Below are 16,777 nucleotides of genomic sequence, written 5' to 3' on the forward strand. Positions count from 1 at the left end.
TTTTTTTACTTAATATGTGACAAACTCTTGGTGGATACAGTGGAAATCTACTGATCAAGGTCATTTTACTCTCTCTTTTATTAATAATTAATGAATTAATGAATTTCTGACCAAAGCAATGCGAGTTGTGTTCATTCATAAAACAGAAACCCATATTTCATGAGATATAAAGTGCTTAAAGTAGAAAGAAGAGGACTAGGCGGAGAACCGGGCTGCACCGGACGCAGAACGGCGATACAGGCAAAGGGAAATAAAAAGAATTGACAAGCCTTTGGGGTCATCAGGGGTTCAAGCTGAGCTGTTTTGGAAGCTGTCAGGCTCGGTTAGAGCAACAGCCATAAACAAATCCGTCTAAATTTCATCCCCGTGCAGCGGTGTCTCCATGTGAAGGTGCTCTGCCAAACCTACGCCTATTCAGAGCACATCCTGCTACTGTAAACCGTTAGAGATGCAGGGCAGAGCAGAGTTCTGCTGGTTTCCCTCCGACACTGATCCCAGGGCCACATTCCGGCCGTCCAGCTTCTTTTTCCAGATAGAAATGTTTTTTAGTCTGGATTGTTTGCTAATATGTGCAACAGGTCACAGCCTCCAGCTGCTGGTTTCCACACCCTCATCCTCCCCATACTGGGAGTCGATGTTACAAACACTGAGCAATAAATCCAGTAGATTTCTCACCTTAAAACGTGGGGAATGATTCAGACTTTTGCAGAGTTCTCGGTTAATCAGTGGAACGCAGCTGCACTCCTCTGTTTCCTGTCTTCCTGATTAGATATGCATCCCACCTACCTGCCTTCAAGGCAGCTCTGAGATAAAGATGTTAGTGCTCTGGATATCACAGGGATCACCCACCGGGGGCAGCATGGAGGCCCACCTCTGAGTTGACTGGAATATCCTGCTGAACACCATTAATCGATATCCCAGACAAAGTCCAGCAAAGACCAGATGTTTCTATCAGTCTACATGATTGTTTTATTATTAAGGGTTTCCCCCAGTGTATTAAGCCTGGCGGGTCACCAGGCTTTATTTGTGCCCCCGCCAGGCTAAACATTGCTTATTTATTTAAGTTTTTAAAACTTTCTAGTTGGTGTTCAGGTATTAATCTTCCAATAACACATAATTATCAAGTGATATTTTCACATTTTCTGTCAACTTTAGACATTTAACTCAAACACAATGAGCCGCTGGATGAATGACTGCCTGAATCCACCTGGTTTAGCAGGTTTTCTGGGGAAATCTTGTTATTCTTGACATCTGATGCATTTCAACCTCTCTTCTAGGTATATTTTGCTTTTTAAATCCAGTTTTCCATAAAGTTGAGGTTAGGAATTTGGGAATGTTGCTGGCTACACTCTTTGGAAATGAAGCTGGATTCATGCTTAAGGTTATTGTTCTGTCGGAGCATTCAGCTGTTTCCAAGCTTCAATTATTCAGGTGTCTCAGCATGATGCTGCCACCTCCATGCTTGAGAGTTGGTACTATGTTCCCAGATTTAAAAGTGATGTCTGGAATCCTCCAAATGTACTTTGTCACCTGATCAACTTGATCTCTGGAGTTTCTTTTGTTTTTACCTTAAGATCTTTAACCAGTTCAGGAGAATGTTTAAGTTAGATATTTATTGGAGTAACTCTCAGTTCTGATTTGTTCTTCTTCTAGACTTTTGGTGAGAAGGTTTTTGGATGAGGCGTTGCACGTTTGGACGATTATCCCCTCTGGTTTTGGACGCTGTGCAGCTGGAAAATTTTTTTTGCTCTTGCATTTTCGTTTTTGCACAGTTGTTATGATGCGTAACCAGGGCGACAAGGTATTGTGTGTTTACAACCCGGAGCAACTGATTAGCATCTTAAAAGCTGAAGTATCACCTGACCGACAAAAACAATTCCAGAGAAGTTGACTAAAACATATCTAATGTTTTATTCTAAATTTAAACTGCTGATGTCATCCAGGACATGTTATTGTCTTCGGTCAGAGGCATCTTTAGATTTGTTGCAAGACTGACTGCTACTGGAGATCCTTAAAGACACAATGACTCCTTGAAGAACCTTTAATGATGAGTTCCAACATCTATTAGAGGGGTGTATGGATACATATGAGCCTGTTTATATAATATTAAGAAAATCGATAAACATCTGCAGTTAATTCATGCATTCACTTAAGTTGTTGTATGATGGTTTAAATAAAAGATGAAGAAATGTTTAGATAAATCATTAAACATCTGAGCAGGACTGGATCTCCTCAGGTTGTTTGCAGGGGTCCGGTTATATAATCCCACTGCTTCCATGCGGCTCCACCAGCAGCTGATACTGAGCTGTTAGGTAGGAGAGGACTCTCGCTGGTTTACAGTCCAGTGTTTTCACAGAGCAGCCAGGAACTCTCTGGAGTGCTACATTAACGCTCAATCAGACGTTGTTGTGACACGGCAGGGGTGGCTGGCTCGCCGGAGCCGCTCACAAAGACACCAGTCTTCCCATGACAGCGAGCGGGGAGGGACGAGAGGGGGCATTAAAAACCAACACACTCAGCAACTGAATCCAATCCCTCTAATCCTCGCTGGAATGCCCGAGCCCATCCGTCTCCTCCTCAATTAGCGCTGATGGAGCTGCTGGCCGGACAGGTCTGGAGAGCACCTGGGTGTCTCTGCAGAAGCAGCAGGAGCAGGAGCAGGAGCGCACGCATGACGTGCTGCATACCACGCATTCTTCACAGGAGGAGCCTTTTAAAGTGCCTCCTTATCTCTGGTAGGGTACAAACTCCTCACACTCACGTGTCTGGGTTTGCAGCTGCGGCATCTTCAAACCAGAAATTGTTTTTTTAAGAGAAGAGGGTGGAATCCACGCTGCAGAATTACGATCTCAAGTCCCGCCCCGCCATGAGTCATCACACGAGGTACGCCGTCTCTTTCACGACCTCGCTGACTTCTGCCGCTATATATTTAGTGGAAACTAACGACAAGCCCGTCACGAGGCTCCACTGCCAAAATAAAATCCAGACACTGCCGGGTATTTTTAATTGGGATTAGATTACAGGTGGAGCAACAGGCTGATGACGAGCCCACAGCATCACTGGGAGACGACCGAAGACAAAAAGGTGGAGGAGGGCAGAGGGGGGGAGTGTGACGCCCTCCAGAGACCCTGAAACGAGAGCATGATGAATGTACAGCTCGCGGTTTTTAATCAAGGATCAAAGCGGGCCCCTTCGTTGGAGCAGCCAGCCTGTCTAGACTCAAACTCTCCCATGCACATAAAGCAACATCTGCAGTACGCATTAATTACAGTAAAAGGCCGCTCTGCACCGACGCATCCAGATAAAACGCTCCTCCAAATCTAAAAACTCTCCAGAGTCAGGGTGCTTTAGAAACCTTTACTCACACACACACAGGAGGAAAACAGCATGTGCAAACGTTACTTTTTTTGAATTGGATATCGGCACGCTGAGAAATCTCCATCGATTTGGTTTTCCTCCAGCAGCAGGTTAGAACAAATCTCTGCTGCTCAGGAAAATCCCCTCAGTGGCAGATAAACTCCTCCAACTGCAGCAAAGGTTTGTTCACTTGCATTAATGCAAAAACAAATCCATTTCAGTTCTCACAATAAGAAAAAGTCTAAATACCCAGTAAAATATAAACAATGCTCCAACTGGTGCAGGACCAGTCAGAACAAGCAGCAGCAGCGGCGCCTGCCGCTTTGAGCTGAGCTGTTTTCATGATGAGGAAACAGTCAGGGCTAGTTGGGCCCGATGGGGGGAACCGGGGCAACGCCGGGCCTTAACAAGTACAGCAGAGCCACTGGACCCCATGCATAATGCAGAAGGACATATCATAGATAGAGGCAGGGCGTATCTGTGGGAAGTGAGAAAAACATGGCAGCAGAAAGATGGAGTTAAGCAAGTGTAAAGATTTAGATGCATCGCTAGTCAAAAAGCAAGCTCTGCACTGGCGGCAGCACACTTCAATTCATTTAAACACAAAATTTTTCATTTAAAAAAAAACCTTAATTTGTCCAAATCCAGAATTTCCAAACAAATTCAGATCCTTCTGTGAACATGAACAGTCAAAACGACCCCAGATGGTCATAAAAGGAAACAAACATGCAGGTGTTGGCAGCTTTTCCCACCAATAACTGGGAAAAGCTGCTGGTTTTGGTTCGATTGTCTTGTTTTATGAAGATAAGAAAACAAGAAGCCTGTTCTGTCACAGAAAATCTCATTTTGACATAATGACTTCTTTGTGTTGAGATAAAAATGCAAAGCACATTTTATTATCTCATTAGGTTGATAACAATCAACTGATTTATGTTTTCAAAAACTAAAGTATGGTGGCGATGGTTTAGTTTACCTAGTTTTTCAATTGTTGTTTCAATGATAACAACCCACTGTTTGCTACCACAAAAAATCATCACAAAAATGTAGCTACATATTGTTTATTCTTGGTGTAATTATACTGAGCCTGTGAGGATAAGAGAAAATTAACAAAGTCAAATATGTGGACTTAAGAGTCTCAAAACCCACTTTTATTTATTATTTACTTCCCCATACTTGGAAAATGTTAAAAATCTATTTGGTAACTCTGAAAATACTCATTATTATTGTAATTTCAATGGACTTTTTAAATCGAAAAGTGAACAATAACCACCTTTGGTCAACAGGCGGTGAAATGGAAAGAGAAGTGTCTTTAATAAGTAAATATTCACCTCAGAAAAACATTTCAGTCCCATCATGTCTTCTAATCATTAACCACATGGGGGGAGGGGGGGATGTCACAAAGTTTGTCACCTATTGCAGCAACACTGGAGATTAAAATCTCCATTTTAATAATAATAATAAAAAAAAATGAAGCCGTCACTCTGGCCGTTTGCTCTAATGTCTGTCCATATGCATGGATGTGAGCTGCATTAACTGGTTTATGTGCTGACACAGTTTCCTGACACGAAGTGGGGAAGCATGAGGATTAAGACAAATCTTCAGAGTGGAGTTGCACGGTGAAATCTCTGGACGTGTTGTCTGGGATGAAGTCGCACTGTAAATATTTACCGATCTGCAGTTCAGGCTCGCAGCAGAGGTCGCCTGTAAAACTGATGATCTGGGGCGGATTACCAGCTGCTCGGGGGGAGGAACGTCGTTTGAAAACAGTTTTATCTTTCGTTTTTCGGACTGAACCGATTATTTCTTGTCGATCTAGAATTCTGACAAACAAGAAGTCTGTTTTTCCCCTCGGTTCCTTAATGCATCATGTGATTAAACTCAGTTTTTTAACAGCTGGTAAAAGGAAAGCTGCAGCACTGACCCAGACTTGCAGCAAGAAGGTCCTGGGTTCGAATCCCAGCCAGAGTTTGCATGTTCTTCATGAATGTGTGGGTTCCTCCCACAGTCCAAGCATATAATCTTTAGGTTAATTTACCTTTCTGAAACTGTCCTTAGGTATAACTGTGTGGGTGGAAAAGCAATATTCACATCTTCACTTTATGAACTAGAAATTACAACATGAGAACAGCAGACAAATATTTGATTTGTTTATGATTAATGAGCTGTGCATAGTTATAATTACATGGTTAAAAACTACAACAATCTCACAATAAATTGGTGTTTTTTTCCACCAATGTAATACTATTTTGTATTTTCAATAAAATACATTTTACAGCTGAAAATAAGTCTCCAGTAATGAGCAGAAAAAAGCACTACAACCTAGTATTAATTGCAATACAATTTTAAAACTTTAAAACTGAGAATCTTATAAAATCCTTTAGAATTTTTTTTCCTATGTTGCATTTTTATTATTATTATTATTATTATTAAAAATCATCAAAAGTCACCAATGTCTCATTCTAAACACAATAATCAACTTCTTCACAAACGTTTATCATCAAATTATTTTCAGTCATTGTGGATGCTGATGCTGTGGGTATGAAGGATCTCTGGTAGCAGTCAGTCTTGCAACAAATCTGAAGATGCCTCTGACTGAAGAATATTGACGTATGGCATCTCATGAGAATCATGACTCAGTCCACATGTGTACTGGATGGTACCATCAAGCTCTGCTAATCCGCCTCATTTGCTTGTATTGCTCAGTTTTAAATCTCTGGTCATGCGGTTAGCTACGGTTAGTTAAAATGCTAAAGCCGAGGATCAAAATGTGGATATAAACTGACAAAGAAGTGAACAGACCGACAGTCTTACAGTAATTTATTTTTTTTAAACCTCTAGGCACAACATTAAACGTTAACGTTTGGTGTGTCGCGTCTGTAAAGGGTTATTTTGATATTTAAGGAACCGAAATTGCACTAGAACATTTCTAATTTAATTTCCTGCCTATTTTATCATGAAGAGCAACTTACATGGGGTTTTTCTGAAAACCGACAGATATACAGACTAACTCTCAAGCCATGACAAACAAACTTAACCCTTACGTGTTTCTTTTGGCCTCATCAGATAAAAATCCCTGTTGGCTAAGTGCTCTGCCCTTATCACCGGGTTCTTGGTGCCATTGTGAGCGGTGCCAGTTCCACTCGGCTTTCCCAGAGAGTTATTATCCCACTCTGAGTGGAAACCATTCATTTCCCCACTTCAGACGGTAATGAGCGAGTAGAATAATCATCTGCTGCACTCTGCAAAACACAGACAGCACCTGGCTCACACTCGGAGCAACCCCGACTATTACCCAATTTGAGAAAGCTTTTCATTTTCACCCAAACGCTCGCAGACACTCGAGGCACCTCACTGTGAAGCTATCCTACTGCGACGTGACAGAATGTCTTCGCCTCCCATCCTTCCTCCACTTCTTGAGGTTAAGCTTTAGCACTGATATGCCGCGTCTCTTTTCCAAAGCAGTTGAGAAAATTCTGCCTCCAGGCTTAATTTCTGTTGTGCAACCTCCGATTAGGCAATTCCCACTTCCAAGCCGAAGCGTCAGGTAACACAAAACCGTCACTTTGAAAACTGCAATCTCAAACCCCTGATCTGCAAATCCAGCAAACCCAGCAGCACCAGTCTCGGCCTGCAATGGTGACTTTCTTGTAGCGTCTCCAAAATATTTGGAGTTAAAACATAAAAGTCAAGACTTTTAGCGTCATGCAAGAGTTGACTTTCAATGCCACGTAAACAATGCTGTGCAAAAAAAAAAAAAAAAAAAAAAGCATTTGAAAGGGATTTGCATGGATAATTTTTTTTTTAAGTTGCATGCTTGCTTTTTGAAAAAAAAAAAAAAAAAAAACCAACGGAAAGGGAAGAAAACCCAAACAGCACTTTGTGGTTGACCTTGTTGTGTTCGTCACCACGTCGCCGTAGGAGTGAGACGTTTAACTTTAGGAAAATGAGGACGTAAAAAGAGGAAAGGGGGTGTATAATTAACTGTAAACCTATTAAAGTCCAACATACTATGACTAACAGACATGGGATATTACTCATTAATTTCAAGAAGATGAGCTTTAAAACTGCTAAAAATATTCCATCACATTGTTCCTGCAGTTTAAAATAGTTTCAAAGTCACCCAGACATACCTACAGCATCATCTTTATCCTTTTCATCCCCATTTTGAGTGTCATTTTATTCCAACAGCCAAACAGTCCATTAACATTTCCAAAATCACATGCCAGGCCTTCTTCTCCTCCTGTTTCCATCACACATTGGAAATAATTTTCAGTTTAATTTCCAAATGTAGCTGAGATATTTAAAATAAAAAAAAAAGCATCAAGGTAGAACACTCTTTGATGCCAATTTAAATGGTGAATATATCTTCTACAGCAATGACTGATCTTCTGGCTGAATAAAAGAAACCCACCAATCACTAAAAGGACAACCCAAATCAAATAAAACTTACAGAATACCTCATCATACTATCAAAAACTTTAAAATCAAGCATTTAACTCGAGGGACATAAATAACTCAGCATTTAATGACTCTGCAACTTCATTTTTAACCAAAAATGTCTAATTTCAACAATAAAAATCCACGCCTTCAAATCAGTAAGTGGCTAAACTTACTTGTGGTGTACCACAAGGTTCTGTGCTCAGTCCAATACTTTTCAACTTATGTAAGATATAATCCATCAACAGCACATAATCACTTACTTTTTGGTCAATTTCAGTGTATTCAGTATAACAGTTTCTTTCACAATGTACAAAAAAATAAATCAATATACAACAAAAGTTTTTTTGATTTTGTTAATGCCGTTTCAGGTAAAATAGCTAAAAGTGTAGCTGCAACACGGTTCTAATTCTGCCTCACCAGACTTCATTTCTGCTTGTTTGCACTTGCTTGTTCAAGTGAATATACTGAGTGAAAAATATATAATACACTAACAAAACCCACTGCACAGCCTCATTCAAATCACAACCATTTAACGTTAAATTTGGGCTTATAATCTATTTATTCCCACTGCACAGTCCTTCTTTATACAGTCTCTTATTGTTTCCTAATTAACTTAAACTAAACAGACCCAATTTCTAGCAGCATGTCTCACTCAAAGCTCCACAAAGGCCCCTTGAGGGCCTTAAGGCCCCATCTTGAGCTGACTAAATATGAAACATGCACAACCACACAAGTGGGTTGCAGAAAAGGTTGAAGGGATTTGTTTTTTTTCCACCCTTCTTTCCTTCCCACAGGTCTGGGTTGTGTTGCATTCAATGCATCCTGCAACAAGCTGTGCATTGCATTCTGCAGAGGTAATAAACATTGCATTATAAGACCATGCACAACCTCGATATACCCACCTGAAGAGCAGGAGATGAGGAAAACGGCTATGGCCAGTTTTGTAGCGTCTCCCATTTTCCATCCGAATGTGTCCACAAAAAGAATGGTTTTATAAAAGCTCAAACTCCACAAAAATGAAGAACAAAAAAATCTAAAAAACAATCTAAAATTGAATGTCTTGCTCCCCAAAGGAGAACAGTCTCTGGAAAATGTGCATATTTAAAGAAAATGGAGGCCAAATCCAAAATATTCCAGGTTACAAGTCCCAAAAACAGGAGAGGGGGAGAAGGGAACGCTGGGTGGTATTTCCAGGTTTTACAGCGAAGCAATGGAGGGCGACTTGGTGGCACCAGTGCCAGTGTTTTCATACACTTGCGAGGTCAGCAACAGCATTATAGGCAGACAAACTGAGCCTTCAGAAGAGCGGCGCAGAGAGCCGAGCCACAGCCGGGCTGGGCTAACATCCATCGGACTCCACACCAAGCGCACTCGGGTGCTTAATCAAACTTCTCCTCGGCGAGCTCCGGAACATAGCCGTGAAATGTGATTTCTTTCTTTCTTAAAAAGACCACTCCGTAGTCTTCGAGTTGAAAACGGTGGGTTTAAAAGCAGTTTTTGTCGTTTAAATCCGTGTGGAAGCTCGCGCTTCGCCCGACAGTCCGACGGGGCTGCCCGGCCACAACCACAGCCAGCTCCGGCCGCTCCAGCAGGGACACAACCGATTAAAGGGCTCCAAGCGGAGTGAAATGCTCCTCCAAAGTGGGCCAAACAACCGCTTCCGTCGAAATAACTCGATACAAGGAGCGAAAACCGTGTATTATGGCAGAATAATCGGGCAAAACTACAGTTAATCCGTGTAGGACGAGCTGGATTTTCCAAGTCCGTCTCCTCCTCGGGTCGGGACAATTTCAAGATGGAGTCACTGGTCTGTGTCAGCTATGCCAAGTTGAGCTGTGCCACATCCGGTGATGATTTTCAAAGTAAAACACAAGGAAATACTTTTTCTTTTTTTTTCTAAATAAATACAAATAAAAAGCAAATGTTCAAAAATATTTAACAGCTATAGCAGAGTGTAAGTTTTTTTTATAGTGTTTTCCATTTGTTCAAAGAAGTTTGAAAGCAAACCTGCCAACAAGCTGGGAATATTGATTTTGAATTTTTTGGGGGATAAAATGTTGTCATTGGAAGTAAGAATTTCAAATTCCAGGTTAGAAAAATCACCTGCAATTGCTGCCGAAGTGGAAATACTGATTGGGAATCTCAGAATATTTGGGGAAAAGTTCAGCCAACGTTTGTAGAAAAATGGAGCTGCAGCATGTAGGAATAACCAGCAGAAATTGGATTATATATTTGAAATATTAGATTTTTTTTGGTCCATTTTTAGGAGAAGAAAAGGTTATAGCTCACTGGAGCCCTGGCATTAGTGGGAGTCATTATCACAACAGTCTACGAATACCTAAAATCGACCCCCTCTAAATACTTTTAGAATATCTTAGATATGTACTCAAAAAAATCCCAGAATATGGGAATTTTCCACAAATATTTTTGGAGTTATGTTCCATGTAGAAATCCACAATTATTTAACCAGTGGCGTTTGGTTTGTTTATTAATTAATTGTGATGTCTGAAAACCTCTTTTTATATATTTATTTACACACTGAAATATCAATGTAGTTGGTTTTGCTCAAGTTTTGACATTGCGTTCGTTCTACTTTTACTTTGGAGGTAAAATCCGCACACTTCCGGTAGGAAGCTGAATAACTCTTTGGAGCTTGTTTGAGCGGCTTTACGAGCTTAGGGATTGTTTTTGTTCGGGAAGGCTGCTTGTTTTATACTCTGGTTTGTCCCGATGCGACAAAAGATGGGCGGTCCGAGCTGGAAGGTCCACCTTTTCATTAAAAAAAAAAGACTTGTAATAACATGCAACATATTTGTAAGTAAATTGCAACAATAAACTTGTATTTCTTGCGCTACATGGAGGATCTAATTAATAAACAGGGCTTATTGGGCATTTCTGCCATATAGGAAAACCCAGAATGTAAACTATCCTTCTTTTAACAAACTACCAAGGGTCTGTCCATCTTCCCTGTTGCTTAACACAATCTGCACACATGCTGCAGCCTGCAGCTATGTGCTACTATAGGTCACATATTGGATTTCAACATGGGTTGGGTGCTAAGTAATAAATGCTGAGAATGCCATGAAGAACAGATATAGGCTTGGCCTGCTCCCAAAATCTGTGTGACACTAATCTCCCTAATAGCCTGGAGCAGATCTCCAGCTATAAGCGCTGCTCAGCGATTAGGAGGTCAAAGGTCTCTGGGGATTTCTCCGCTGTGCTGGAAGCTGAGTCACCTGTTCTACATCGGAGCGTTGGCTTTCATCTCCAGCAAGAAAAAGGAAACACGCTCCTGTTTCTTGAAGCTGGAGAAACCAGTACAGACCAGTTTGTGGTGAAGGAGAGGATTTAGATCCAGTAGATGCAGAGATTTTCAGTCTATTCCTGGAAACCCAAGCTTAGGAAAAGTAAAAGTTATTTCTCCTTTTATTTATCTTGGAATTACTCTGTGTTTATTACGTGTTAGGTGAGGCTAATATTACAACAATAGCCACATCGTCACCTTATACGCCAGCTACTGCAGATGTGGTTGCAGGTAAGGTTTCTTCCATCCTGCATGAATGCATACACCAACCCACCTGCAGCTGCATTTTCCTTCACTTCCTCAAACTTTTTCTCATATAAAAAGAAAAAAGAGTATGACTTTCTTGTGGAAGTGGCATGTTGTATCCGTCTCCCTTTGAATGGGGAAGACCTGCCATCCTGGTCTTGGAGATTTATTGCCCATGAAGCTAATCCCATTACTCAACTATCAGATGCCAAATCTCCTCTAATGGCATTACATGGGCCTGAATTACGTATGATGATGCTTGCTGTGGAGGGCTCAGCACATATTCCTTACTGGAACCACTGGTCCTTGTGCAGAGTAACCCCATGGCTCTGCAGCTTAATGGACTCCGTATTGAGTGTCAAGGGAAGTCAAATGTATCGACAAAGGGCTTTTAACAAAAAGCAGGTTGCTCACAGACAGCATGGCGGAGCAACACAGGATGTAAATACATGTGAAACCGAGAGAACGCAGTGAAATGTTAGCAATCGAGGGTCTGTAACGTGTGACAGCAGGAGCTGCAGGGCAGCGCTGAGGCCAAGTGGACACAGCATGAATGATGAATGGAAAGATCAGGTTTCAGAGCTCAAATCAGGCTGCAATGTTGCTCCTAAGGGTCATGTTTAATGGTGCTGTGAGACGTTTCAAGGTTAGAGCATGGTGGACGCAGTAAGACCTCAGGTATGAGTAGAAACAGTGAAATCAGCATTTGAGAATACTATCTGTGCAAAACAAAGCTGATTACTGAAAATTATGGAAGAAAATCGGTCAAGCTAAAGTCAAATGGCTTAAACAAATAAGTAACAAAACTAAAAATGCATAAAAAGTGAAGAAAATTGTTGATTATCATACATTTATTGATAATGTAAAGCATATGGACTTAATATAAAAATGAAAATATACGTTTTGAGATTAAAAAAACAACACAAAGAAAGAAATGTGCTTTTACGCTCGTCAAAATACAAGAGTGAAAGAAAATAAATGTAAAATGTGTATAAAAAGTTGATCATTTTCCTTTTTTTGTTGCATTTCTATAATTTACACCTAAATGTACAAGACAAATGACATAGTAAGTGTATGTTTATGTATGAAAACCTATGCAGTACTCAATAAATTTAAAAAAAAGAAAGAAAAAGAGAGTTTTAAAGGTAGACAGAAACAAATACATAGAGAAAAATAAACCAATACATAAAAACCACATTATTTATGCCAGTATACAACAAACAGCAGCAAAAAAAAAAGAAGAGAGAAATCAATTGCAAAGAAAAGACACCAAATCTGTTGCATCTTGTCTAAAGTAGAAATTAATATGTTATTAAAATCTCAGCATCAAAGTGACAGCTGGTTGGAAGAAAAGGAGCTACACGTCCTCACTGGCCTTTTAAGTCAACAACAAACCAGGTGAAGCATTTAAAGTATGTAGGTGGCTTTGTTGACAGGTGCGCTTGTCGTCTCGCACCAGGAAATGTAAGCCTGATATAAACTGTTGACACAAAGCTGGAAGGAGCAGGAATATCCTCGCAATCAGGCATCAAGAGACGACGGCAGATAAGGAAAAACGAGGGACTGGAACAGAGTCGGTGTTCCAATAAACATCCTGGTGTTTTGCTTTTAGCTTCTGGTTTGATGGCGAGCAAAAGGGAGAGAGATAAAAGAGCAGATTCCTTCACGCCTTTGAGTTTCTTCAGAATCACAACATGGAGACCTCTTAAATAAATAAATAAATACATGAATAAACGCCGAAAAGTGTCTAATCTGTGTCCATGTTAATACTAATAAAACTCAGAGGGGGGGGAAAAAAAACAAGAAAAAAAATAAAGTTATTAAGAAAAGAAGCAATGAATTTAAATAATTAAGTACATTTATTGTTATTGTTGTAAAAACATAAAAGACTCTTTCCATCTGATTTCTTCTTGTGATTGATAAATAAAATGAATAAAGAGTGATTCAACTAAAACATATTGTATCTGTGTGCATGTCGACTCTAATAAAGCTGAGTTTTGTAAAACTAACGATAAAAACTGGAGCATAAATGCAAAATAGAGTGATACAAAGAAGCTCCTTTGTCTGAATCATCCTGTGTTCATGTTGCTGGGCAGCATTGAGGGTCTTTCCTCTCTCCAGAAACAAGCAGCTAAAATAAAAGCCTCTCCTTCTGCTCTGAAAGCTCGCAGTGCAAAATGATTTATACTCCTGCTTTGGGCTTGTCGTGATGCCACTCAGAGCGATTTATCTTGTCTTGGCTCTGCTGCTCGGTACCGGGAGCCGTCCAAGCCCCTCTTTCCCTCCTTTCTGTTGTTTCAGCATGAATGATCTTTTCCATTGACAGCTTTGTTCATCCCCGCAGGCAGAGCTGCACCTGTAACCAAAGCCCGGTGGATACCAGCCTAATTACCGCTCTCATCTGGCACCCAGCTGCCTTCCTTGTCCTTGTGTGAACCTGCGCTGCAGAACCTCGGAAGGGGGAGTTTCGAAACGAGCCCTCAGCTGCCGGGAGCCGCTGCCTGCACAGATGGAGCCGAGGAGAGAGGGAGGCTTTCAAGGACTCCGGGTCAAATCGATGCACATGCATCGTCAATCAGCGACGACAGCTCCTGTCACAGTGGCAGGTATCACCCGCCTCCTTAATCCTCGGCGTGCCTGCCCTGATCTGTGGCAGCTACTGTTTTTAAAACCAAACATGCTGGAGCTGTCAGCAGCGGAGGCTGGGAATGCCGCTGCTGCTTCTCTGAAGGTTGGTGGGTTCAGCCTGGAAACTGCAAACCGGAGCCGAGGAAGGTGGATGAGTGGAACTAATGTGGGCATTGGGGATAAGGAGCACGCAGCCTTCTCCTATTGAATGGACACATTGGATGATGACGCAAGTGGCACTTGTAAACCACAGCCAACGAAGGGCGAACTTATTGTGAGGCTTAAGTGCTTTTTAATAATCTGAGCTCATATAAAGAGCCACTGCAGCTGAATTTAAATGCAAATCTTGACCTTTGTCAAGCTGTTTAATGCACCCTAGGTTCCAGCCAGACTCACCTCCGTTTGCATCCTCCATCCCTTAATCAAGGTTGGAGGTTTGAGTCAAACGCACATGAACCCGTCCACCTCTGATGAAGTCGGCTTGGCGCTGACAGCTCTAAATTTAAAGCCCGCTGCTCCCAAACATACATGTCAGCATGACCAGGCCGGTTTGAAAATAACACCACGTTAAAGCCGAGGTGGCAGGATGCTTCCAGCGTGACGCCGTGCTTATGCAACGCCGCGGTGAGGCCGTGATATTCGTGGAATGTAACCCGACACTCCAAAACCGTTTTAGACGAGTTGTTGCCAGCGTTCAGGAAGGCAGCTGCAAATTATAGGGTGACTTCTGGAAGAAAACAGGCCTAGGTGTGTTCAGGAATCACTCCAATCCAATCCAGAGGTGTTACATCCAATCATAATAATCATTCGCAACAAAGGGACTGGAAGAATTGAAAGTAATCTCAGTATAACTATAAGAATAAATGTCATACATTCAGCACTGGGTCCTGGCGCAGATGGAGACTTTTTTTTTTATCTATAACCAACATAATTTTTTTTACATCAACCCAAAAACTATCAGATTTTTTTAGAACCAAGCTTTTATAGTAAATAAAACCACGTCATATCCTGAGACTTTCATTGCATCCAAATCAACTTTAATCCAGTTTATTAAACTTGGGTAAATATAGCAAACGTTTTGATGTAAAGTGACCTAAGTCCTGTATAAATTTGTTCAGTCGAGCCAAAATAACTTTGAAAACTACAACCCTACCCTGATACCTGTTAGCCAGTTAGCCCAGTCTATTGTCCCAGCACTCCCAGTATTCAGTCACATCTCTCTCATTCCTTGCTGGTTCCTCCTGTTATGTCCATGTTGTCTTTAGTTCCTGGATCCCAATGGTTTTTGTTCTGCTCTGGCTCCCTGCGTTCCCACTGATTTTTTTGGTAAGTTTTTTCCACTAAGCATTATTCATCTACAAGCTGCCTCTGTCTCGTTGCATCAAAACCTGCATCATGACAGTCTTGTCTAGTTCTAGTAGTAACCGAATAAGCATTTACATTTAGAAAGTAACATTTTAGTTCGAGGAAAGTAAAGTGTTACTTGTACAGTAGAAAGTAACCTCTAATTTCTAATAAAGTAACTTTTTAGTCCCAGAAAGTAGTCTCTTACTTCTCTAACTTCTCAAAACAATGTGCGACCGCAAGCAGGACAAACAGCGACAGCATTGCCATTGCCGAGAGTGCCTGTTACCGTTACAGTTTGTCAATATTCAGCCTCCCTGTTTCCTTTGATGACTAATTTCTCTTTTTCAAACCCACTTAATTCTCCAGCTCTTTGGTTTTTCCCTCCAAATGTTCTTCGCTCAGAAAACCCCTGAAGGATTTCCTCTTGTTCCTGAGGGCAGCTTGGCTTTAAGGATGGAATTATCCTTTCTCCCTGTGCTCCAGACCAACATATCGGCCGGGATTATGTGGTCGTTTCCATGTCCGCTGAGAGCGCCTCCAAGCAGCAGGCCCTGATTTTTCCCACTAATTTCACTTTCACATTTGAGAAACTTCCAAACCAGGATTGGCTCCAAATTCTTTATTTTATATCAATTGTTCATATTCAACTTGTATTCTGAGGAGGTGTGATTTTGCACTACTTTTCTCTTGCAATCAGAGCTGCATTAACCTCCTGCAGAGTGATAATTTGATTAATTTGTGACACTTGATTAATTTACTAGAAACAGTAAAGTGCTTTTAAAGTTACATTAATGCGAATGACATTTCTTTATATCGTTTATGTTGGATTGAAATACCAACTAGAGTGCTGAAAACCTGTTTGGAAGACCTTTGGAAAGATGTGTTTGTGGGAATATTTGGTTTCTGGAGAAGACGTTACTCAATCGTGTTGTTTATAACTAATCGCTCTGTGAGTTTCCATAACGTAAACCTGAAACTCTCATCACTTCTGCATAGACACCGCAGTGTGTAATCCAGCCATGCTCTTCTCAGGTGAATCAGGGTGACAATTATTATCTACCATTACACTTCCTCACAAGATCACACGGGGTCAGGCGGGTTATATGTATGAGGTCATTATTAGCACAAGCCTCAGGGTGACTGAAGCTCCTGTTTTATTTTTGCAATCCAACACAGCGGCATTTTCTAAAACTGACTGATGAGACGTGACACGATTACAGACCTCATCATTTCAGGTTCCCCTCCAGGCATCAGCATGAGAATAAAATTAGCGTCGGGGAAATGATATAATTCTCTTTTTGTTTATCTTTGTGATTCAGCTTTTATGATATCTTGAAACTAGTCCCTAAATCCAGCACACTAACTTACTATCCACCCTATTAAAGGTTTAATATAACAAAAACAACCTGGTGAGAAACGTAACCCCAGAAAATATTACTGGTTGCTATGGTGATA

General features: G+C 41.0%; 1 protein-coding gene across 2 annotated transcripts in view; it reads right to left on the minus strand.

Annotated features, from left to right (window-relative positions):
- The window catches only part of acvr2ab (activin A receptor type 2Ab), a 40,940-nt gene extending 31,331 nt beyond the window's left edge, over nt 1-9,609 (minus strand). For both annotated transcript variants that reach the window (XM_007568664.2, XM_016680002.1), the window contains exon 1: nt 8,700-9,609. In XM_007568664.2, coding sequence (XP_007568726.1) covers nt 8,700-8,754 — 55 coding nt within the window. In that variant the 5' untranslated portion in view covers nt 8,755-9,609. The remainder of the gene's footprint in view (nt 1-8,699) is intronic.
- Between the last annotated feature and the right edge of the window lie 7,168 nt (nt 9,610-16,777).

The sequence above is a fragment of the Poecilia formosa genome, unplaced genomic scaffold (assembly GCF_000485575.1).
Source record: "Poecilia formosa unplaced genomic scaffold, Poecilia_formosa-5.1.2 Scaffold229, whole genome shotgun sequence".
Lineage (NCBI taxonomy): Eukaryota > Metazoa > Chordata > Actinopteri > Cyprinodontiformes > Poeciliidae > Poecilia > Poecilia formosa.